Below are 26,140 nucleotides of genomic sequence, written 5' to 3' on the forward strand. Positions count from 1 at the left end.
TAGCTATGGTGAATAGTGCTGCGATGAACATGGTTCTCTTGGTGGCTTTACTGTATCCTGGATTATAATCTTTTGGATAAATGTCCAGGAGTAGAATTGTTGGACCATTTGAACTTCCACTTTGGGCATTTTGGTGTTGAACTAGAGATAAAAGTCTCATAGCTGGGCACCTGTAATCCAAGCTACTCGGAAGGCTGAACCCGGAGGATTGCTTGAGTGCAGGAGTTCTGGGATGCAGTGCGCTAGGCAGATAGGCTGTCTGCACTAAGTTCGGCATCAATATGGTGACCTCCTGGGAGCCGAGGAACACCAGGTTTCAACCGAGCCAGGCCAGAAATGGAGTAGGTCAAAAGTCTCTCATAAACTTCCTCGCAAGGGCTGGCTTTGAACTGTGATCCTCCTAGGATTAGAGGCATGAGCCACCGATGTTTATGTAAAGTTATCTTTAAATGGGTATACAAAGGCATTTCAGTTCAACATGTCAATTTATGAGTAAGCAGCATGCATCTTGATAAATGTCGACCCTTTTATCTTCATTCCTCTAATGTTTTTTTTCTTTCTTTTTTTTTTGCCAGTCCCACGGCTTGAACTCAGGGCCTAAGCACTGTCCTTGGACTTTCTCAAGGCTTAGCACTCTACCACTTGAGCCTCAGCACCAGTTCCAGCTTTTTTCTATGTATGTGGTACCGAGGAATTGAACCCGGGTCTTTGTGCATGCTAGGCAAGCACTCTACCACTAGGCCAAACTCCCGGCCCTGTTTTTTTTTTTTTTTGATGGCACATTTAATTTAATATCAAGAGTGCAATACAAAAGACCCAGGTACAATGAAGGAACACATTCCCCCATTAACACCAATAGCAATGCTCTTTTAACATGTGCCTGTTGGATAGGATGAGGGTTTAAGTTCACCACTGAAAAAAATAATGCAGCAAATCCTCATCTCAGCCATACAATCAAGTTGTGAAATGAATGAATATAATGCTTCAAACAGTTTAAAGCTCATGTTTGATACCACCTTGTTTGTACATTCCTTACTTGATATTATCTACAGGTTTTGAAACCATTAAGTGAACAAACCATTGATTGAAACCACATTGATTTAAGGCTCCATTGAGGAATTCAGAATCCTAAGCTAATAAATTAAATATATGCACTGCTTATACTGGCATCTATTACTTGATGCTCTCATGGCTGTTCAAAGTTGGTTCTTAGCAAGTAAATCCTTTAAAAGCAAAATTCACCTAATTTTAGTTTTAACCCACAGTTCAACAACAATCATGAAATCCAGTCTTATCAGTAAAACTGATATACAGTGTCTCTAAGTCACTGTGCTCAAGGTTAATAGCAATGAATATTCCAATTTTTACATTTTACAGGAATTTTACATGTTCAATTCAGGATTTAAAAATCTGTAGGTTTTCAATCCTCCAAATTGTCTGAAGACACTGTGCCACAGACTTAAGACTTCTTTTTCTCTCTCTTATTTTCTTCAAACAGAAACATTTCTCAAGTGTCTACAAGTTCTAGAAGAGGAATTTTTTGGAGGTGGCCTCTTCTTTGGAATAGTCCGATAGCAAATCAGGCCTCTGAAGCAAGGGGAAGAGGAGGAGAGAAAAGCTGAAACACAAGGTTCATTAACTATTACAAGTTGGCCAGTTTAAGAATGTAGCTTTTTTTTTTTTTCTCAAAAAGTCTGAGTGTTGGTGTGGAAAGGAGTACTTGGCTGACCCACAGCAGCGTTCTCGCAGTAGGACTGTCAGGGAGTCTTGACTGGGGTGTATGATTTGTTTACCCATCAGGCATAAACTTCCAGGCACTCAGTTCATTTTGGGCTTGTTTTAGTTTGTCTTTAGTCTGTTTCCGTTCACCTTTCATTTTGAGGAAAAACAAGTTGATTGCTGGGTCTACCATTGTAGATCTCAGTTGGGCAACACTTGGCTGTTGGACTTGCTTGAGGTACTGGATTTGAGTAGTACACTCTTGCTTCTCTTGTTCCTTGATTGCTAGTTGCATTGCAAGGATGTTTCCTCTTTGTGTAGACTCCTACTGTTGCTGCTTTAGCTTTTCTTTAGACTCCCTTAAGCCAGTTACATCATTTGAGTTAAGATCTGTGTACTTGCTCTCCAAACCTTGGACATATGCTTCATACTGTTTCCATCTCAGGATTAACTCATCTCGTGCCATAATGTTGAAGTTGTTTCACTCAGATGAACGTTTTTAAGAAGAGGTTCTTCGCTAGTCATCTTGAATCCCAGTGAGGTTCCGCACGTGGAGCGGCTGCTTCGTTTTACAGCCAGGCAGGAGTCCCCAGGAGTGGAAAGGCCTCTCCACCACTGGCTGGGCTCAGGTCCTGGTCAGATAAATGGGATGTCCCCCGGGCTGCAGCAAGCGCTCCCCAGTGCAGGGCTGTGGTGTGTCGTCCCTGCTCGCCATGGCGAGGTTTGGGTCTGTTCTGTGAGCCAAATTCTCGGCCTTAGGCTGGATGGCAGCCCTGGCCCTGGCCCTGGCCCTGGTCCTGGTCCTGGTCTTGGCCCTGGTCCCAGTCCTGGCCCTGGCCCTGGTCCCGCTTCTGGCCCTGGCCCTGGTCCTGCTTCTGGCCCTGGTCCTGGTCCTGGCCCTGGCCCTGGTCCTGGCCCTGGCCCTGGCCCTGGCCCTGCCCTAGTCCTGGTCCTGGTCCTGGCCCTGGCCCTGGTCCTGGTCCTGGCCCTGGTCCTGCCCTAGTCCTGGTCCTGGTCCTGGCCCTGGTCCTGGCTCTGGCCCTGGTCCTGGGCCTGGCCCTGGTCCTGGCCCTGACCCTGGTCCTGGCCCTGACCCTGGCCCTGACCCTGGTCCCGGCCCTGACCCTGGCCCCAGTCCCACCCCGGTCCCGGTCCTGGCCCTGGGCCTGGTCCTAGTCCGTGGTGCGGGCCCCCTCTAATGCATTTTTAAAGCAGCTCAGTGAGTACTGTGAAACAGATAGCTTTGGACCTTATGGGGTTTAATTTCCTTTTTGGAGTTCTTGACACTAGGGGGAGTCTCTGGGAAAGAATACAAGACAGTTTTTATTCTTTTTTGAAGATTTTGTACAAGTCCTGAGTCAGAGGAGCCTGCTGCCACAAAAATTTGGGTAGATTTATGTTTTTTTCCTGATTTGTTAGGAAATCAATATTGACAATTACACGTTTTCTAATTACTGTAAGTCAAAGAGAGAGAGCCACTAAATGAAGGAACAGACCTGCCAAAACATCATTTACTTTATAGTGTTACATTCCCTGGTCATTTATTTTTTCAGACAACTTTATTGAATGCAACTTTGGTTAGACACTGTGCTGGTCTATGAAGATAGGACCTAAGACATGGTCCTATCCTCAGGCTGTTCTCAATATAACTGTAGTAAGTACTATGATGAAGGGAAGTACAGGTTGCCAAGAGAATGCTGAAGGAAGCAACCCAAACTGGAAGTCCTGGGAAGCCTTTACTTTGGAAAGAAAAGTAAAAGGAAGTTTAGTTAAATAGATTGAATGGATGGTGACATGAGCTATGTTGTGTGAAAAGGCAGTAGGTCTTGTAAAAGCTGGGAAGTAGGTGAGAAAGCCAGGTTAATTTGTCAGGAAAGCAAATGACTGAAGCAATGGGTTGAGGGTGGATTCAGAAGATGAGATTGGAAAAGGTGAGTCTGATTCTCAATAGTCCTTTTTCTTTATCAGTTGGTAAGAAGGATCATTGGAGGCCGTTAGGCTGCTACCTCCCCTCCCCTACCCTCTTCTCTTCCCCTTTTTATTTTTTATTTTCCTCTATTTTTTAATTAAAAATTCATTAACATTGATTTTTATATCATATTTCAAATGTCATGTTTAACAAACAAGTATTCAAGAAGGGAATCTCTATATACAATCACTGGCACTTAGGTTTTAGAACATAATTAAAATTAAGCTGATGTTTTTTATGTCATAGATATATATGTAATACAACATTATGTCTATAGAGCCCTTCCCATTTTTAAAGCAAGGATTTATTTTAGTAAAGCAAGGTGAAAGTAGGGAGAAACAGAAAAAAGAGAAGAATAGTTCTTGCTCCCCAAGCATGAAATGGGAAAGACTTCTGGCCTTTCCTTTCCACAGTCAGGGTCATGTGTTTTGCCTAGATTCGCTATCCTAGCTAATGATCTGGAAGACCCCAGAGGTCCCATTCGTTGCTGGCAAGGATAACCTCTTGTCTGGAAGAAACTATAGCTCCAGCTCAAGATGTCTGCACCAGAGAGCCTTCCTACTTGGCTGCCCGAGACCTCAGAGAGACCAGCCTGAGAAGTAGAATTTTGGAGTTTCATTTTGGAGTTGGTATTTGCAGTGGGGTTGGTGGAAGGCTGGAAAATATTTCCAAAGCCTGATCTTCCAGGCCCTCAAGCAGGGTGGGCCATCCTTCCCTGGCAGTATTAAGTAGAGTTTAAACTCAGGGCCATCCACTTGCTGGGCAGATAGGCTGCCATGCTCCCAGCTCTTTTGCTTTCGTTACTTTTAGTTTTGCTTTAGTTATTTTACAGCTTCATAGGCTGATTTGAACTGGGGTCTTCAATATAATTCTACTGTCGCTGAGTTGATAGACATGTGCTTAGAGCTCTTATTGGTTGAAATAGGGTCTGAACTGTTTGCCTGCATTATTCCTGAACCATGAATCTCCTGGTTTCACCCTCCTGAGCAGCTGAGCTGCATCTGAACTTCCTCTGCTTTGTGTGGAGATGCTCATGCACTTTTGTTCATATTAAATTGCTCATTTAAACTCCATGAACTGAGATACCTTGCTGTTGTTTTTTAGATGGGAAAGCAGGTTTGGACAGGTGAATTGACTTCTCCTGGGTCATAGTATAAGTAAGTAATTGAGAACTGACCAGAGTGCATTGTGTATAAATAAATCATCTGGTTTCTTCTATCAATTTTTTTATGGAAAGATTTTAACACGGATTTTTTACATCATATTTCTTTTTTTTTGTTTGTTTTTGCCAGTCCTGGGCTTGAGCTCAGTGCCTGAGCACTGTCCTTGGATTTTTCTCAAGGCTAGAGCTCTACCACTTGAGCCTCAGCACCACTTCTGGCTTTTTTCTATATATGTGGTGCTGAGGAATCGAACCCGGGTCTTCATGCATGCTAAGCAAAGCACTCTATCACTAGGCCAAACTCCCAGCCCATACGTCATATTTCAGATGTCAAGTTTAACAAATAAGTATTCAAGAACAGAATCTCTATATATGCAATCACTGACACATAAATTTAAGAACAAAATTAAAATTATGCAGATAATTTGCATGTCATAGATACATATTGATCTATATAGTATATCAATATATCTATAGACTATATATCCCATCATAAATTTATATGTCTAGTTATATCTCCAAATTCAGGTCAATGACTTTGAGTAGTACTTGAGTACTGAGTCATCGCTCTTTTACTGTTTGGATCTAATATCCACATATCAAGGAGACTGTGTACCTTTTGTTCCTTTGGTCTTGGCTTATCTCACTCAACAGGATTTGCTCTAATTTTTATCTACTTCCCAATGAATGCCATTATTTTATCCTGTCTGTTGGCTATGTAGAATTCCATTGTGTGTACGTACCACATTTTTTTGTATCCACTCATCTGCAGTGGGGCATCTGGGTTGTTTCCATCACCTTTTGTTAACTGTGCAGTCATGAGCATGGCTGAGCAGGTATCCTGATCATATCCTGGCTTATGATGCTCAGGGTAGATGCCTAGGAGGGTATGGCTGGGTCATCTATCAGTTTTTTATTGGTACTAGCATAAATGGTGAAATCATGTATATAGCTGGGAATACATGATCTCTTGTCACTGTTCAAACCATTCTACAGTTTCAGTCATTTGTTAGATCTTTTCAGTTTATAGTGGCTGCTAGGAACAAAGCAATGATTATTGTGAACCCATAGCTTGATGCATCGAAATGGATTGACAGTGCCCTGAATGCCAGAGAGGGAAGCAACAGCACATATCATTTCTAGCCGATATGTTTGTTCCTTTTCAGCCATCATAAGTCTGCACTGGTCATGACATTTCTGCTTCATTCTTCATATCCATTTGGCTCATTTTCTCTTATTTCTACTCTTTGCCACTGCAATTGTCTGTACCTGTTTCATAATGGCTTTGATTTACCAAGCATGTACTGCATGTCCATATGTTTATTTCCAGTGCTTGCAATAATTTTTTAAGGTAAGTAGAGATAGATTTAGAAAAGTTAAATAACTCAAAGGGCATACAACAAGTAAGCTAGAATTTGAATGTTGACTCACATAGCAAACTACATTTTATGGTGGTAATGAGTGCCTTTATAGTCACTATTTTCTGTGAGCCTTGCCAGAGTCATGTAAGGTCACTTACTGGGTTTGTAGCTGAAGAAATTTTATAATTAATGAGAGGAGTGGACAGCCATGTGTGCGTATTTCTAGGGTGTGCATTTTACTGCTGCTTCCTCAGATTCTGGTGAGGAGCTCTGGCTCCAGAGAGCTCTGCTGAATAGCCGATGTGTTCTACTGTGGGGAGAATTTGGTGGCCCTTTATTGATTATACTATTAGACTATTTTCAGATTTTATTAGTGTTTCAACCACTGAGATTTGAACTCAGTACCTCATGCTTGCTGAAACAAGTATTCCAACACTTGAGCCAAGTTCCCAGCCTTTGCAGCTTTTATCAGCAAAGTCTTTTCTACTTTTAGATCCTTCCATAATGTAGCAGTTTTCCCTCATTTCTTCCCTTCATCAAGAAAAGTGCCCTAGCATTTGAGCTGTATCCCCAGCTCATGTTGTCAATGTGCTTAAAGAAATCATTTATTGAGGTACAATTCACATAAAATGAACTTTTGTCAAGAGAGCAATCCAATGGCCTTTAGCACATTCACATTGTTGTTCAGTTCACCTCTCTTTTGTTCTAAAATGTTTTTCTCTCTCTAAACTTAAATCTTTAGCCTATTAAGTATATTTCCTCATTCCTTGCTCCCTCTAGCCCTTAGCAAACACTAATCTACAGTCTATCTCTGTGATTTTTCTTCTGGATATTTCATATCAACTGAACTGTACAGTATGTGATATTTTGTATGTGGCTTCTTTTCATTTAGTTTATCTGTATTGTATTATGTGCCATTTCACTGCTTTCTTTGCTTAATAGTCCTTAATAGTGCTTGTCTGTATATATCATAGTGTATCTAACATTTATTGATAGACATTTGAGCTTTTTTTTGTCGGTTATGGGGCTTGAACACTGGGCCTGGGCTATGTCCCTGAACTCTTCAGCTCAAGGCTACCACCCTACCCCTTGAGCCACAGTACCACTTCCCATTTTCTAGTGATTAATTGGAGATAAGAGTCTCATGGTCTTTAATGCCTTGGCTGGCTTTGAACCTTGATCCTCAGATCTCAGCCTCCTGAATGGCTTTACAGTAGGATTACAGGTGTGAGCCACTGTACTCAGCCATCTTTCTTTTCCCTTTCCTTTTCTTTCTTTCTTTCTTTTTTTCTTTCTTTCTTTCTTTCCTTCTTTCGTTCCTTCTTCTTTAAAAAAAACTTTTCTCAATTGCAGAGAAATACATTTTCACAGAAATCAAGGTGTTATTTTTGTCTACTATATCACTTAAACAACTGTGTTTCATTTGCTGTAATCAGTTTTTAAAAGTCATATGGAAAAAGCAACTGAATCCTAGAAAATAGAAAATGTAATTTTAAACTAATCCAATAAAGCTGGAGGAGGAAGGGGAGTTTGACTAAAAAAGCAAACAAACAAACAAAAAAACAAACAAAACTTTTCTCTGTTATGGACGGGGCATCTGTGAACATAGTGTCTACATATCCACATACTTATTTGAGCATATGTTTTTAGTTCTTTGGGTATGTACCTATGAGTGAAATTGTAGGGTCATATAGTAATTCTGTGTTTAACTTTTTGAGAAAAGATTCGATTCCCTTTCTTTGATTCTATTAGAAGTAGGAGTTTATGTTGATAATGAAGAAAGCTGGCCTTTTCTTTGGAACGTAATTTCTATTTTTTTTTAATTGGTTGTGTGAGGCTTGAACTCTGGGTCTGGGCACTGTCTCTGAGCATTTCAGCTCAAGGCTACTGCCCTAACCCTTTAGCCACAGCACCACTTCCAGTTTTCTACTGCTTAATTGGAGATGAATCTCTCAGACTTTAGTGCCCAGGCTGGCTTTGAGCTGTGATTCTCAGATTTCATTCTCCTGAGTAGCTAGGATTACAGGTGTGAGCCACCGTTCCCGGCCATAATTTCTACATTTTTAACCTTAATATGGGAACTTTTAAATCAGGTTCAGTGATTTTGGTCACTGACCTATGGCAAACCTGAAATAGAGATGTAGAGAAATAGAACAACTTTATCATTGGCATCCCCTAGTGGAGGATGCTGGGCACTCTTGAGACATGAACTCTAATCTCTGGAACACAATGCCTAGTAGCAGTTACTGTTTACACTTTCAAATGCAGAAGCTGATGCCCAAAAGGTTTAGGAATCTGCTGAGTGCTATTCAGCTTGGGGTGATTTGATCTGGACCTGTGAGTGTCTGACCCCAGAGAACATCTTTCTCTTATACTACACATCTTTGAAATATGTCAAGAACAGTCTTACTGCTGTCATCAGTGATATTGTTGAGTTTTTGTGAGAAATGAGAAGCAAGCCTTTGTAGTAGATTTTTCACAAGAAGTCTAGCATGTATTAAGATGATTTTGACTGGCAAGTGCAGATATCACAAAAAAGAAACTCTAAAACATTAGTTAAATAAATTCTTTTTGTTGTTGTTAGTCCTGGGCTTGAACTCAGGGCCTAGGCACTATCTTTGAACACTTTTTGCATAAGGCTAACACTCTGCCACTCAAGCCATAACATCACTTTTTTTTTTCTGGTACCAGGGAATTGAAAACATCTGAATGTTTTAATGCAGCATGATGGGAGGGTCTCAGGATTGGAACCAGGGCTTGGAATGCTTCTAGAAACCAAGACTCTCTTCATGTCTTGTCCCTACTTTTTTTTCTCTATCTACTGCCTTATTTCTCTGTACTAGTTTTCTCAGATACAAACTTCAGAAGACAGGAAAATGTCCATACCACAGTATCTGGGTTTCTATCTCTCCGCTGTGCAAGAGGATGGTCAGCAGAGTCTGGAATCATTTAATTCTAAATCTCGATTGCCAGGGAGGGACTATGATGAGACATGTTTAGATTACTTGCCATCAGAGTCACATTATGTATCCTGACACTATATGGAAAGAAGTAAACAATTCTTTATGAAAAGGGTGAAGTGTTTGTCCATGGAAGACAGAGATGATGAAAGATATTTTTTACTAACTTTTATGAGAACATGTATGAACCATACTTATGGGAATTATAAGTGGAGAAACTGAAGTACTCCAAGGTGTTTTATGTAGCATGAGGGTGTGTGTGTGTGCTTGGGAGACACCAGCAGTAATTTGGGTAGAAGATTTCTGGATGGTATGGGCGACTCATCTGGGAGTGAAGCTTCTCCCTCTAGAAGCCAGGAGGGATTGTGTATCACTGCTCTGCTCTTACCTGCTAATAATGTCAGCAGCTAGCAACAACAGAGACATTAGCAGTACTGCGAACCTTTTTGAGGATTATATAGATCGTTGCATTGATACATTAAGCATAACAGTAATTTAGGATCGTAGAATATTGATCGAGTGACTCAGTCAGCATTTAAGCTGTGGATTTAGAAAAACAACAGATGAAATTAATTCCTGAATAGGAGGCAGTCATTGAAAGCAGATGTGCAGATCAGAGTCCTTGTGGAGATCCATGGAAAGATCTTAATGTAGAATTGTGGTGACAAGGGAGGACCAGAGCAGAAATAGAAATATCTTTAGGCATCTCTCTCTCTCACACTCACACATATACACATGCAATATATGTAAATAACATATAAAATGTTTATCTGCATAATCTGAATATAGATTTGTTCTGTTTTCAAGGCCTTGATAGAAACACTATTTGATTTGCCATGTTAATCAAATGGGTGTCAGGACCTCAGCATGGGTTTGATAAGACAGCCAGCTCTTGAGTTGAGAGGCAGAGTTGAGGTGAGGCAAAGGGTCTAGATGTGGTTGACAGGCTCGTGTGCTAAAGGCTTGTTCCCCAGCTTATGGCGGGGCCTAGATAGAGGAAGTAGGTCACTGAGGGGCTTATCTTTGCAGGTCATATTGTTCTTTGGCCTCTTCCTACCTGCCTTTCCCCCTTCCATTTCTTGGCTGTCATGAGGTAAACAACTCCATATACTATACTTTTTGGCCATAATGTTCTGTGTCAGTTACCACAAACAGCAGAGTCAGATATCCATGGAATAAAACCTCAAGAATTTGCTTTACCATGAAAGAACTAATTAGCATACTAGTTTTTCTGGCTTAAGTTATTCACATAATTGCCTTGGCTTACCCTTGAACTGAGTAGCACTTTACAGAAGTATGTAATTTTATAATTTTTGTCTTTCTGGAACTGTAGACACTAGAAGACATTTTTTTTTTTTGCCAGCTCTGGGGCTTGAACTCAGGGCCTTAGCACTGTCCTTGAGCTTTTTCCCTCAAGACTATCGCTTTACCACTTGAGCCACAGCATCACTTCCAGCTTTGCTTTTCTCTTCCTCCTCCTCCTCTTCTTCTTCCTCTTTCTCTTCTTCTTCCTCCGCTTCCACTTCCATTTCCCCTTCCCCTACCCCCCTTCTCCTCCTCCTCCTTCTTCTTTTTCTTCTCCTTGTAGGTCATGGGGCTTGAACTTTGGACCTGGGTGCTGTCCCTGAGCTCTTCAGCTCAAAGCTACTGGCATGCCCCTGGCCATAGACATTGTCCCTGAGCTCTTCAGTTTAAGGCTACCTCCTTACCCCTGGAGCCAGAGCCCTACTTCCCATTTTCTAGTTATTAACTGGAGATAAGAGTCCCACGGTCTTTAGTGCCTGGGCTGGCTTTGAACCGTGATCCTCAGATCTCAGCTTCCTGAGTAGCTAGGATTACAGGTGTGAGCCACCTCACCTGTCTCACTTCCAGCTTTTCTATATATTTGGTACCGAGGAATCGAACCCAGGTCTTCATGCATATGCTAGGCAAGCACTCTACCACTAGGCCAAACTCCTAGTTCTGAAGTTGATTTTGTTTGTGTGTGTCTTTTTGTAAGAATTGGGGTCAGTTCAGGTGCCAGCACCAGCAGAAGATAGATGACATTCTTCAGCTGGGATTTTTTTTTTTTTGCCAGTTCTGGATTGAACGTAGGGCCTGAGCCACTGTCCTTGGGCTTTCTTTCTTTCTTTTCTTTTTTTTTTTTTTGGCTAGTCCTGGGCTTGAGCTCAGGGCCTGAGTACTGCCTTTGGGCTTTCTCAAGGCTAGAACTCTACCTCTTGAGCCACAGCACCATTTCTGGCTTTTTTCTATATATGTGGTATCGAGGAATTGAACCTGGGTCTTTGTGCAATCTTGGCAAGCACTCTACTACTAGGTCAAACTCGCGGCCCCCTTGGACTTTCTTAAGGCTAGAGCTCTACCACTTGAGCCTCAGCACTACTTCCGGCTTTTTTCTATGTATGTGGTTTTGAGGAATCAAACCCAGGTCTTCATGCATGCTAGGCAAGCACTCTACCACGAGACCAAATTCCTGGCCCCATAGAAGACATGTCAATCTGGCTTGGAAATATGAAGCTGAAGGCCCTGGAACATAAGCAGTTGCTTTATATAAACTTTTCACAAGGAGAAGCAAACCTTGGAGGCAATCTTCACTTTGCATGCAAAGTGATCACACTATAATTATCCCATTTAAGGAATAATTGTTCCAATTGCTGCAGAAGGGGATGCTCCAATCCTCTTCCTTTTGCTCACACAAATACAATTGCTATGATGATGGAACGTCATAGCAGAGAGCTAACTCTTTTTATAGTGAATCTAGGGTCAGGAAAGGGTTGTGTGTTGCTTGTCAACTTCTGGAGCTCTGCCTTCTGATTGCTGCATCCTTTAATAACCTCTTGCAGCCACAGACCTAGAGCTGAAATATCATCCACCTTGATTAAAGGCATTGGGACTATTCTCATCAGATCTCAGTACTAGACAAAAGGCCTGATGTGCCACAAGGCAGAAGACATAGAAAGTCTAGCCTGAGATGCTGCCACATGGACAAGGTGAGGATAATAGCTTTTCAGCAATAGAGTTACCTGTAGAGGAAGAAAGGAAAATGCCACATGTTGAGCAACAACTATGTTATAGGCAATGTGTGAGGCATTTTGTATATTCCCATTAGATAGCAGAGTCTGAGGTATTTGAAGTACAATAAATGAAATGATGGAATGGTGTTTGGGAGTCAGCTAGATAAGACCCTCGTGAATGTGCTGAGGTTCTGACTTCAATGCTTGGCTTTCTGCCTCTGCGGTAGCAAATGACAAAACCCAGCCAGAGTAGCAGGACTCAAGAGCTACTTGTGAGCAGTTGGGGAAAACTTAGACAAAATGGTAGGAGGAAAGAGGTAGGCTCATGGAAGTCCAGGAGTTGGTTCTTTTCCTTCTACTTGCATAGCACCATGGGAAGGCAAGAAATAGTAATAAGTAAACAGTGAGACTCCAGAGGGCCTGGTATGTTATGAAGAGAATATACTTTCTCCAAGGACACTAGGCGGACATTGGAAAAGTGTAAAGATAGGACTTCTTTTGGTATTAGAATCTCATTCTGGCCATCTAGTGGGAATGGGAAGAGTAGGCTGAGAGTAAAGTAGTTGTTGGTGGACTGTATATTGCATGCTGGGAAGAGGCAGGAGTTATTTAGCTGCTATTAAGAAGAACTGACATTGTAAACCAAGTTTGTTTCCTATGGAGGTGGTTTGTTGATGTAGTCTGGCTTCAGGGACTGCTAACACAGAGACTTGAACATGACCAGGCCTCTTACTGTCTCCCGTGTTTCTCTTTCAGCCTACCAGCTCTGCAAGGGATAGAGCAATGACTGAGACAATGAGCTCTAGAATTAAACAAACTTTGTTACCTGTTATATGGCATTGAGCAAGTTATTTGACCTTGCTGTGTTCATTTCCTCAACAGTAAACCAGGACTGATCATACCATTTCTGTTCTGGGGTGGTTGTGTATATTCCTTGAAGAGGTAGTGAGCATAGAGGGCTTCTAGCATAGTGCTAGAAGTATTAGCTGTTATTACTATTGTTTATATTATTCAAGTATAAACTTTTATTTTCCAGGTGGTAGGAAAATAGGCTCTAACAACTCGCTCTGAATTGTTATATCTGAAAGATATAATTGTTATATCTAAAGAGATGGAATTGTCTCTGGTTCCAGGTCCAAAAACCTCAAAGAGAGAAGGTTCACTGAACAGTTGAATTTGATTTCACTCCTGTCCTAACCAACATAGCCAAAAGAATCAATGCTGTGTTTACTCCACTTTGATCTATAGTTCTATGTATGGCTATATTAGGAACATCAGGATGAGAGATTCCTAGCCATTTAGTGTGAAGGAGGCAGGACCCAATTCCCCAGTGAAGGTTCTAGGAGGAAGGCAGTTCCTGCCCAGGCCTTTGGACCTCTGCACTTAAGAATTTCTGTATAGTTACTTATTTCTGGCATAGAATTTAGGAAATCGGCAGTAAAAGTATTAGGGCTCTATCAGACTAGAATAATACACACAAGTAAAGACTATGGAAAGAAGAAGCCTAACTCCTGGGTACCCAGCAGCTCTCCAGCCACAAGACCTTCAGCTCCTATCTGACAGTTATGCCTGAATCTTGGCCCTATCCCTGCTCCCAATCTGCCTTCTTGTTCGTACTGGCACTGTGGAGCCTTCCTTTTTTCCCTTGTGGGAAGGCTTAGCAGGAGCCTCCTGATACCCACAGACCTCTTTTCTGGGGTTCAGGAACTAGATTCCAGGCCTATCAATCTCTTTTTCTATTAAGAGCTGGGCATGAGTGACAGACACATGTAATCCTGGTTACTCAGGAGGCCGACATCAGAGAATTGTTGTTGGAAGCCAACCCAAGCAGACAAATTTGTGAGACTCTTATATTCTATTAGCCAGAAAAAAGCTGCAAAGAAAGGTGTGGCTCAGTGGAGCTGTGTCTCAAGTGGTAAAGTACTGAGCACTCTTGAGAGGCCTCAGGAAGCTTCATCATCCTGTCTTCTTTATGCTGGAGAGCCTCATTCATTCATCTCTCTATTGGTTCAGTGACATTTTCCCTGTACGTTCAGCCTCACAGGAGCTGAGATTCGCATTCCTTCCTCAAGAGAATACTGAATTAGTCAACTCTTGGATTTTTAAGGTGGTTTGAAAAAATGAAAAATATGTAAACATTAAAAAATACCTTATAAACATATACATAAATATGTTGGGTGGTTTGTATACAAATATATTTAACTGAAATATGGTAGATTCAAGGGAGAACTCCTTCAAAAGGGAAAATCAAAGTTCAACAAAATACATACCAGGAAAAGGGTTCTTAAAGGGTGGGGTGGGATCAAGGGGAAAAGGGTAAACAAGAAGAAGAAGAGAAGAGGCTGGAAGGAGGGGGAGAATTCAGTCAAGAATTCAATGTATATCCTGTAAAATTAAGAAGCACGAGAGAAAGGGTAGGTTGGGAGGGATGGGTGAGAATGTTGAAAGGGGTGATATCACTTAACGTATATTGTATTCATAAACTGCTTTATTAAATGACAACTCTTTTTTTTTCCCGGTCATGGGACTTGAATTCTGGGACTGGACATTGTCCCTGAGCTGTTCAGCTCAAGGCTATCGCTGTACCTCCTGAGCCACAGCGCCACTTCTGGTTTCTTGGTAGTTAATTGGAGATAAAAATCTACAAGACTTTAGTGCCTGGGATGGCTTTGAACTTTGATCCTCAGATCTCAGCCTCCTGAGTAACTGGTGGCTCACACTTGGCTGGCAACTCCTTTTTTTTTTTTTTTTTTGCCAGTCCTGGGCTTGAGCTCAGGGCCTGAGCACTGTCCTTGGACTTTCTCAAGGCTAGAGCTCTACCACTTGAGCCTCAGCACCACTTCTGGCTTTTTTCTATGTATGTGGTACCGAGGAATCGAACCCGGGTCCTCATGCATGCTAGGCAAGCACCTTAACCACTAGGCCAAACTCCCGGCCCCTCCTTTTTTTTTTTTTTTTGCCAGTCCTGGGCTTGGGCTCAGGGCCTGAACACTGTCCTTGGATTTTCTCAAGGGTAGAGCTCTACTACTTGAGCCTCAGCACTACTTCTGGCTTTTTCTTTCTATGTATGTGGTACCAAGGAATCGAACTTTGTTCATGCTAGGCAAGCACTCTACCACTAGGCCAAACTCCAGGCCCCTCCTTTTTTGGGGGGGGGCTGTTTACTAGTCTCCAGGGACAGTACGAAATACAAAAGCTTGCAATGTCTTCATGGGAAAACAGAAAACTAGACTCCTAAGAGGGGCAGTTTTTCAGTTGGTGTGTGTGTGCGTGTGTGTGTGTGAATGTCCCCAGGGCCTTTGGTAGGAAGTGGGGGCCTCATCATGGGGGCATGGGAGTTGGGGGGGTGAGGGTGTACTCCAGGAGCAGCAGGATGAGCCTCAGGAAGCTGAGAGTGCACCCCAGGTGCCTGTGGGTGAATCCCAGGGGCCTGGGGGTGAACTCCATCTGGTGGAGGAGGGTGGACTCGTAGGGCTGTTGAATGGACTCCTGGGGCTTGTGGGTGGGCCCCAGGGGCGGGTGGGTGAACCACTGGAGCAGGGGCTTGAACCCCAGATGTAGGGGGATGGACTCCAGGAGCTGGAGGGTGGACCCCAGATGTGGGAGCATGGACCACTGGGGCTGGGGGATGGACCCCAGGAGCTGGTGGAGGCAGCTGGGGAGGTCCAGTGGGTGCAGGCCCTGTGGGGGGCAGGCCTCCTGATGGGGGTGGAGGCAAAGCCTCTGGCAGTGGAGGCTGAGGGGGCAGGCGGTTCATCCGCGGAGGACCCCGCTTCACACCTGGGGGCCCTGCAGGAAGGCTGGGTGGTGCTGGAGGCTTCTCCATCTTGAAGTGGAACTGAAGGAAAAACTGCTTGGTCTTCTTGTTCCAGTGGGTCCAGAACTTGCCTTCTGCCTTGTCGATCTCCCTGCAGGGCAGCTTGAAGGCGATGGCCTCGTAGGGCGCAGTGGCCATCAACAGACATTGCCAGCGTCGGTCAGGGGGCTCGATCCTCTGCTCATAGGCAGACATGAAGCCCTCGGCGATTTCAGGGGAATCGATCTGGACCAGGAGGCTCTCAGTGTCCCTCTGTTTGGTCACTTTGTAACCGGGGCGGCCAATCTCCACAAATTTCTTCACCTCCACCTTGACCTTCTCTGGTGCTGGCCGGGCAGGGGCTTCTTTGGCCTCTTTGGCTGCACACGGAGCCAAGTTTGTCTGATGCTTTTTCCCCTGACTGTGTGCGAGGTAACTCCCCTCATTGTTGTGAAGTGTAAGGCTTACATTCACAAGATGCCAGGTGGTTTTTCTTAAAATATGGGTCCTTGTTGAGGTCGATGGTTTCTAGGGCTACCTGTCTGAGGCGCTAGCGCCTGTCCCGGTTGCTCTCAGAGGCGCAGGCCACACTGCCAGTTTTACCTCCAGGTTTATGCTGGAAGTCCGGGGTGACGACCTTAGGGCTTTATGAGACAGGAGCAGTGTGGGGGATTAGAATGAGGAAGGCGCTCTCATGAGCACAGGGCAGGTGATGTTGGAGCAAAGGGTCGACATGCCTGCCGCTCTGGGTAGGTGGAGTGATTAATGAGAGAGAAAGCAGGAATGCTACAAAGTCCTCAGTATCCCCAAGGTTTCTCCAGGAATCCCCATGAAGACAGAAATTTGGTGGTCCCAGGTAACTTGTAAACAATGAGTGAAAGCCTTTAATGAAGACACTGGATAGACTTGGTGGGGTGTGTGTGTATTTTGTTGCCCTTATATAACTTAGCTCAGCTTTGATGAACACTTTTTGTTGTTGTTGTTTTGCTTTTTCTTTTCTTTCTTTTTTTTTTTTTTTGCCAGTTCTAGGGCTTGAACTCAGGGCCTGGGCACTGTGTTTAGCTCAAGGCTAACACTCTGCCACTTGAGCCACATCAACACTTCTGTTTTTTACTGTGTATGTGGTTCCAGGGAATCGAACCCAGGGCTTCGAACATCTAGGTGAGCATGCTACCACTAGGCCACACTCCCAGCCCAGTGAACACTTTTTTGTTCATGATGTATTTCAAGCCCCATTTCTTCATTAAGTGCTTACTGATCGTGGCTTCGCTTTCTAGTGGATGCTCAGGTAGTGCTCAGTGAAAACTTGTGCAGCAGCAGTGAGCTGTCTTCTAAAGGATCTTTCCAGAGCACATATATGTGTGTTCCATTTAAAAGCTTCTGGATTTTAAATCTCCCACTTAAAACGAATCAGATTTGTTGTCTCTGATTGTTCACTTACTTGATTACACAATTAGTTGCCTCTTTACGGTGTACCTATGAGCTACAAACAGTCAGGGATTTAGTCAGGTCAATAATTTCAGCATCTGTCCTGTGGCCCCAAACAAAAGAAGCTCCTAGGACAGGAACTGGGGAGAACAGAACTGTCATGAACAGCATGGGGGTGGTTAGTCCCCAGAATAACCTCTGGAGGTGAAAGGCCAGCAGGAATGTAGGAGAGGGTGAGGTGTTTATTCAGGGCTGAAGTTGGATGTGAAAGAATCTGATTTAGTTGGCTAAACTGGAAGGGATTTATGGAAAAACAATAACAAAGGAAATTAACCCAACCAAACTAAAAATGAGTCACAGAAGTTCCCAGAGGAGTGCAGAAATGGAATCTAAATTGTGCATCCAGAAATGGGTCCCCAAAGTCCCACTGCAGCATTATGGCTTCCCCCCCACATCAGGAATCTGTCCTAGTAGGATAGTGCTGCTTACAGTTCCTGGCTCTGGAACTAAGTCAGTTCAACCCTGATCTACATCATGAAATAATCAGTATCTCATGTTGTGTCTCTTTCCCCAGGCAACTCAGTTCTGACTTTGTATCAGACTAGTGCATCCGACTGCAGAAACCAAATCATATTCACAATCTAGGTGACAAAAAATCTGGGGAATTGTGTGTTTAGTTTTGTACAGAATGTAAGAGAGTAACCTGGGCAGCCCCTTCCCCGTGTCTATCACACTGAAGCTCAAAAACATAGTCAGATGTAGATTAAGCTTGAGCAGTCACACTCCTTCATTCATGAAGCAATCACGCCTGAAGAACTTATTGTATTTCAAAGCCCTGAGTAAAGGGAGGTGGAGAGACCCAGTCCCTGCTTTGTAATACAGTGCAGAAGTGGTTGGCTGGAGAGCAGTACACCTGCATCAGAACAGAACTAGCTTCAGAGATTTCTTCACATAGGAACAAATCATACTACATCTCTACCATTGGAGGACATGCAGAGATTGAAACTGGGTATAGGGATGTGAAACTTACCTGCTAAGCAAAAACCATTCTCAAAGATTCTGAGAGGGCCGGGAGTTTGGCCTAGTGGTAAGAGTGCTTGCCTAGCATGCACAAAGACCTGGGTTCGATTCCTCAGTACCACATACATAGAAAAAGCCAGAAATGGTGCTGTGACTGAACTGGTAGAGATGTAGCCTTGATAAAGCACAAGGACAGTGTTCAAGCCCTGAGTTCGAGCCCCAGGACTAGCACCCAAAACAAAACAAAACAAAAAGATTCCGAGAGCTGGAATGTGAGCAAGCTGAACTGTGATCACTGCACAAACTTTCTCCCTACCCCCATCCCTTGAAGTGTCTCTGTAGAATGATTGAAATTATTTTTAGCTTCATCCAGATTCTTAGTTTATTTATTTATTTTTACTTTTCAGGTTCTCACTTTCTAGGTCAATACTCTGTGGCAGGTTGCCTTCCAGATAAAATTTGCAAACAGGTGTAAGAACAGAAAATTTAGTAACAACAAGTTTAAAAATGTTAATGAAATCAGGACACAAAGCAATCATATGAGCTTGGTTCTCCCAGAAGTTTAGTTAATGTGTCAAGTATTTGAGGCTATGCACAAATATATGCAAGTTCTCTCTGAAGGATGTAAGATGGGAAAGTAATCTTTACAAGAGGAAAAGCCACAGAGAATACAGTTTAAATCACAAGTGAATGGGTGCAAAGGAGTTGCCTTTGTAGAGGCAAGGTGAAAATTAGTTTTGCCTCATTGGTAACTCTTTTTTTTTTTTGCTGGTTCCGGGGCCTGAACTCAGGGCCTGAGCACTGTCCTTGGGCTTTCTCAAGGCTAGCACTCTACCACTTGAGCCACAGAACCACCTCCAGCCTTTTCTATGTGTGTGATACTGAGGAATGGAACCTGGATCTCATGCTAGGCAAGCGCTCTACCATTAGGCAAACTCCCAGTCCCCTCATTGGTAACTCTGGCTCCTAATCTGCAAGCTCAGAGTTGTCGTTTCCTCCTGCTGGATGCATACATCAAGCTCATGGTTGGCTGCAGTAAAGTGGCTTCACCAAATGGTATGTCAGCTCTACAGGGAACCAGAAATTGTGAGTGAGGCCCGTCTGTCACCCCCAAGCTATAGGGGGAAAGACTAAGAACAAGACAGTGGGGCTTATATGCAGTCCAGGCTGGTTTAGAGCTTGCTATATAGTCCTGGGTTGGAGTCACAGGGTTCTTGTCTGTGCCTTCTAAATGCTGGGATCTTAGTGATGTGCCACCATGTCTAGTGCAGAATAAGACATTTTGTGGGGATTATAAAAGAACATGAATGTTTGATCCCAGCCTTAGAGTCCTGAGAAAAGTGAAGGATAAAACCTCACCTTAGAGGAAGAGAGGATTATGAAGTTGACTTTTTTATGTGTCTTTTCGTAAGACTTGGGGTCAGTTCAGGTGCCAGCACCAGCAGAATATAGATGACATTCTTCAGCTGGGATCTTTTTTGCCAGTCCTGACTTGAACTCAGGGCCCTGAGCCACTGTTCTTGGGCTTTCTCAAGTCTAGAGCTCTACCACTTGAGCCATAGCACCACTTCTGGCTTTTTTCCTTTTTCCTATGTATGTGGTACTGGGTGAGTCTTCATGCATACTAGGCAAGCACTCTACCACTACGCCAAACTCCCAGCCCCATTCAGCTGGGATTTCACTTTTATTGTTGGGGTAATGTATAGAGGGGTTACAGTTACATTCATCAGGTAGTAGGTGCATTATTTCTCACACATTGATACCCCTTCTCATGTTTTTGGCCCCATTTCCCTCCCCCCATCCCTTCCAAACATCATGTTTTTCCCCCTTCCCTTACCTATTTCAAATAAACAAATAAATGCATATACAATATACCAGGTAACACAGTCAGATACAGTAACAATATGAGGTTAACCATAAGGGCAAAAAAAGAGAAGAGAAATAACATAGTACATTAAGAACAACAATCACACAAGATAAAGCTCTTGTTTCCATATCCTAGAGTTCATTTCATTTAGTCTCATCCTAAATGACCATATCTGTATATAGCTTTTGAGCTATTGTAATTCTCTGCTAGGAAAGTCCTACATGTGTAGTAATTCTTACAAATAAGGGAAACCATGGAGCCTATGTTCCTTTGGGTCTAGCTTACTTCGCTTAATGTGATTTTTTCTAAGTCTTTCCATTTCCTTACAAATGGGGCGATGTCATTCTTTCTGATGGCAGCATAGAATTCCATTGTGTATAAATACCACATCTTCTTGATCCAATCATCTACTGAGGGGCATCTGGGTTGGTTCCATATCTTAGCTGTGGTAAATAATGCTACAATGAACATTATTGTGCTAGTGACTTTAGTATGTCCTTGTTTCTGGACGATTGGGTAAATGCCAAGTAGTGGAATTGCTGGGTCATAGGGAGCTCTATGTTTAGTCTTTTGAAGAATTGCCATACTGCTTTCCATAGTGGTTGAACGAGTTTACGCTCCCACTAGCAGTGTAGGTAGTGATCCCTCCTGGCCACATCCCCTCCAGCATCTGTTGTTATTAGTTGTCTTGATCCTGGCCATTCTAACTAGAGTGAGGTGGAATCTCAAAGTTGGTCTGATTTGCATTTCTTTTATGGCCAGAGATGTTGAGCATTTCTTCATGTGTCTATAGGCCATTCTTTTTTTAAAAAAAATTCAACAGATTTTATTATTCTGATGTTCTATTTTCATGAATGTATTTGGAATATTTTGACTATATTTACTTCCTAGAATGTTTTCTTTTTTTATTAAATAAATCTCTTTATTGTGATTAATAGAAGGGTTACATTATATTCACCAGATAGAAGGTGCATAACTTCACAAACATTGCTACCCTTTCTCAGGACATGGTCCGCATTTCCCCCCCACCCTCCCCCACTTATCTTGATTTCCCCCTTCCCTATCCAATTTCAAATAACCAATTAAGCACATATAAAATATATCAGATAACAAGGTGAAAAATTGTAACAATATGAGATAACTAAGGGATGGCAAAAGAGATGAGCGATAACATAATACATTAAGGAAAACATTCACTCATTGTATGGCTTTTGTTTCCTTATCCTGGAGGTCCTTACAATTAGTGTCATACTGTTTGGCTTAATGTCTCTAGATTTTGTTCTATTGTAAATCTCTGCTAGGAGAGCCCAAGGTTTCTACTGATTATGACAAATGAGGGAGACTATTGGGCCTATGTTCCTTTGAGTCTGGTTTACTTCACTTAATATGATTTTTTCTAAGTCTTTCCATTTCCTTACAAATGGGCAATGTCATTCTTTCTGACAGCAGCATAGAATTCGATTGTGTAAAAATACCACATCTTGTTGATCCAGCATCTGTTGTTATTCGTTTTCCTGATCCTGGCCATTCTAACTGGAGTGAGGTGGAATCTTAGAGTTGTTTTGATTTTCATTTCTTTTATGACCAGAGATGTTGAGCATTTCTTCATGTGTCTATAGGCCATTTTTGTTTCTTCAGAGAAGACTCTCTTTAAGTCTTTGGCCCATCTTTTCATGGATGGTTGTTAGTTTGGAGATTAGTTTTGGAGTGATTCAATTTTTTTGAGCTGTTGATATATTTTAGATATGAGGCCTTTGTCCATTGTATGGTTAGTGAAGATCTTCTCCCATTCTGTAGGCTTCCTATTTAAATTACTAGCTATGTGTCTATAGGCCATTCTTATTTCCTCTTCAGAGAAGTGTCTCTTTGTTTTGGAGAGATTCAATTTTTTTTTAAAGCTGTAGATGTATTTTAGATATGAGGCCCTTGTCTGTTGTATGGCCAGTGAAGATCTTCTCCTACTCTGCGGACTTTTTATTTCACTTGCTAGCTATATCCTTTGCCATACAAATCTCTGCAGTTTAATGCAGTCCCATTTATCAAAACTTTCTTTAATTTGTTGTGTTTCTGGGTCTTTATTAAGAAAGTTTCAAGCTGTGCCAAGGAGGCCTAGTGTATCTCCTATTCCTTCTTGTAAAGTTTTGAGGGTATCTGTTTTTACCTCAAGGTCTTTGATCCATTTGAAATTAATTCTGGTGGAGGGTGACACAGAAGGTGCTTAACCAATTCTGCTTCAGTTGGGATTTTTTTTCTAAGTCTGGGCTTTAGCTCAGGGTCTGAGCACTGTCCTTGGGCTTTCTCAAGGCTAAAGTCTACCATGTGAGCCTCAGCACCACTTCTGGCTTTTTTCTATGTATGTGGTATTGAGGAATCCAACCTGGGTCTTCGTGCATGCTAGGCAGGCACTCTACCAGTAGGCCAAACTCCGGGCCTCAGGGAAAATTTCTTTAATACATTTCCACACATATTTACAATGCAATCCAATGAATCTTACCCCCTCTATCACTCTCCTCCTTCTTCCATTCAAAAAAAATTTAGCGAGTTTCTTCTATTTTTATAGTTGCAAAACATCTAATTTGACATTATTTAGTCTCTCTTGTTCTCCTTGTGACCCTAATTTGCTCCTGGTAGTATTTCTTTCCCTATTATTCATTCCCCTATAGATCAACAGCTCATTGCTGTTCTTATACTGTTCTCATATATATATATATGCAAATATAAAGAGATAAATAGATAGCTATAAATATATTCATAATTATCGGTCAATAGATAGATATAGACTCATTCATTCATGTTTTTTATATATGGATATAAATATATGGTTATATGGCTATTTGTATCTCTATATGGCTATGTCTCTATATATTTATCTCTATCTCTGTCCCGATCTATATAGAGATTGCTATCTATAATAGATATATTTATATGTGTAATATATCACAAAATTACTCACCTTATTTATTTCCCTTTTTTCCTTCCCTTCTCCTGAGTAGTCCCTTACATTCATGCTCACGTTTTATCCATACATGTAATTATATATGTAATGAGATATATATATATATATATATATATATATGGATATATACCTAAATGATGGGGGCAAGAATTAACACATCAGACTATTTAACATCAGAGTTTCTGCACAATGAAAGAAACAATCACCAGAACTAAGAGCCAATCCACAGAATAGGAGTAAATCTTCACCAGCTATTCAAAAACTATGGGATTAATATGTAGAACACACAAAAAACAAAAAAAATTAAATAGCAAGAGAACAAATAATCTAATTTATAAATGGACAAGCCACACACAGTTCTTACAAGAAGAAATATAAATGACTAATAGAGACATGAAGAAATGTTCAACATCCTTAGCCATAAAAGAAATGCAACCCAAATCCATGCTAAGATTCTTTGCAGCCAGTCAAAATGACAGCCATCAATAGAACAATGAATACTTGCAAGTATGTGTGCTGGTCAGGAATAATCAAATGCTGCTGGTAAGAATGTAAACTTGTACAACCACTATGGAAATCAGTAGCTAGGTTCCACAAAAGACTAAAATGAGATCTTCCTTATGGCCACATCTTATCACTATTAGGTGTATCCAAAGGAGCATAAATCAATATGCCAGCTCACCTGCATATTTATGTTATTGCTACTCACAATAAGAGCCGAGTGATGGAAGCAGCCAAGGTGCACAACAGATTATGGATAAGGAAGATATTCCAGTATCAAGCTGTTTATTTCCCTCTTGTGGATCTGTAGTATAATTTGAAGTCTGGTATTGTGATACCTTCAGTACTGCTCTTTATTTTACAATTGCTTTTGCATTAGGGGCCTTTTATATCTCTATATGAACTATTGGATTGATTTTTATAATTCTGTGAGGAATGACAGTGAGAGTTTGATGACTATTTCTTGAATATGTTCATTATTTTTGTCAATAAGAGTTCTTTCAAACTCTGTGTTTTTCAGGGACCTGGCTTTATCAAGCACAGTCTGGGTGTAGTGTACCATGGTCATTTAAGGCTCTGAAGGGTGCTGGGTAGGTCCTGTGGAGTAGAATTGCTCTGGTTTTGGTTTGTTCTGCCAGAGTTTCTCTCTCTCTCTCTCTCTCTCTCTCTCTCTCTCTCTCTCTCTCTCTCTCTCTCTCTCTCTCTCTCTCCCCCCCCCCCTCTGGATGTACTCCAGATGTGTCACAGCAGTTGGTGGTGGCTGGTGTGGTCTCTAGTACAGCTTGTGGGCCAGGAAGTACTTTTCTACGCTTCTCCTTAGTCAGGAAGCAGGAGTTGCCTGGGCTCCTCTGTGGTGAACTATTCCCCTTTCTACCCATCACTAGTTTAATGTTTTGTTTGGAGAGTGAAGGGCAATGGTCCTTCTAATGGAGGCTGTGATTGTGCTAAAATGTTCCTGATTTAGCACACATTTATTTGTTTGTTTATTTATTTATTTTTTGCCAGTCCTAGGGCTTAAACTCAGGGTTTGGGTGCTGTCCCTGAGCCTCTTAATGCAAGGTAAGCACTCTATCACTTGAGCACAGCACACACACAAAAATTAAATTGGATTGATTTATCATTTTTTTTTTGCCAGTCCTGGGCTTAAGCTCAGGGCCTGAACACTGTCCTTGGATTTTTCTCAAGGCTAGAGCTGTACCACTTGAGCCTCCACACCACTTCTGGCTTTTTCTAAGTATGTGGTACCAAGGAATCGAACCCCGGTCTTCGTGCATGCTAGGCAAGCACTATACCACTAGGCCAAACTCCTGGCCCCAAGGTTTTTGAATGCCCTGGTTTCTCTGTGCCTTCAGTAGCACTGGCTATTATTATGACAAAACCATTTTTTTTCCTGTTACATGTTCCCCAAATAGAAGAACATCTCATTTTCATTTTAGTCTTTATTCCTTTGATGATTAAAGAGGCTCTTTCTTTCTTTCTTTCTCTTTCTTTCTTTCTTTCTTTCTTTCTTTCTTTCTTTCTTTCTTTCTTTCTTCATATATTTTTATTGTAATTAATAGAAGTGTTGCATTATATTCACCAGATAGAGGGTGAATTACTTCACATGCATTGATACCCTTTCCCATGTTTTAGTCCCAATTTCCCTTCCACCACCCCGCCCCTCATCTTGTTTCCTCCCTTCCCTATCCGATTTCAAATAACCAAATATGCATATATACAATATATTTGATAACAAGGTGAAATACTGAACAATATGAGATAGCCAAGGGACAGCAAAAGAGATGAGAGATAACATAGTACATTAAGGACAACAATCACTCATTATATGCCTTTTGTTTCTATATCCTGGAGGTCCTTTTCATTTAGTGTCATACTATATGGCCTTTCTCTCTTTCTTCCTTTCTCTCTTTCTTTCTTCCTTTCTTTCTTTCTTTCTTTCTTTCTTTCTTTCTTTCTTTCTTCCTTCCTTCCTTCCTTCCTTCCTTCCTTCCTTCCTTCCTTCCTTCCTTCTTTCTTTCTTTTCCAATCCTGGGCTTGAACTCAGGGCCTGGGCACTATCCTTGGACACTTTTTGCTCAAGGCTAGCGCTCTGCCACTTGACCCATACCACCACTCTGGCCTTTTCTATGTGTATCGTACCAGGGAATTGAACCCAGGGCTTCGTGCATGCTAGGTGAGCACTCTACCAACTAGGCTATGCTCCCAGCGTGAGGCTTATTATTTCTTTTGTTGATTTTTCACTAGTTATTTCTCTTCTGTGAATTTTAGATTTATGTCCTTTCTCTAGCTATCAACTGGGCTTTTAAGTTTTTTCTTTTCAAATATAGATATAAAATAGGTAGTATAGGATTATTTCTCAATTCTAAAATTATAGGGATAATAACTGA

The 26,140-nt window shown here is 41.9% G+C and overlaps 1 protein-coding gene and 1 pseudogene across 1 annotated transcript; both read right to left on the bottom strand.

Annotated features, from left to right (window-relative positions):
• Nucleotides 1-1,524: 1,524 nt before the first annotated feature.
• LOC150053572 (pre-mRNA-splicing regulator WTAP-like) lies at nt 1,525-2,250 on the bottom strand (annotated as a pseudogene).
• A 38-nt stretch (nt 2,251-2,288) lies between these two features.
• On the bottom strand, nt 2,289-24,631 carry LOC150053573 (uncharacterized). Its single transcript, XM_090349302.1, is given in 7 exon segments — nt 2,289-2,453; nt 7,424-7,509; nt 11,289-11,321; nt 15,456-16,444; nt 16,446-16,618; nt 17,473-17,607; nt 24,485-24,631. Coding segments are annotated over 7 exon segments (1,728 nt in total).
• Between the last annotated feature and the right edge of the window lie 1,509 nt (nt 24,632-26,140).

This window comes from Megascapheus bottae, chromosome 16 (assembly GCF_031878675.1).
Source record: "Megascapheus bottae isolate mThoBot1 chromosome 16, mThoBot2.hap1, whole genome shotgun sequence".
Classification (NCBI taxonomy): Eukaryota; Metazoa; Chordata; class Mammalia; order Rodentia; family Geomyidae; genus Megascapheus; species Megascapheus bottae.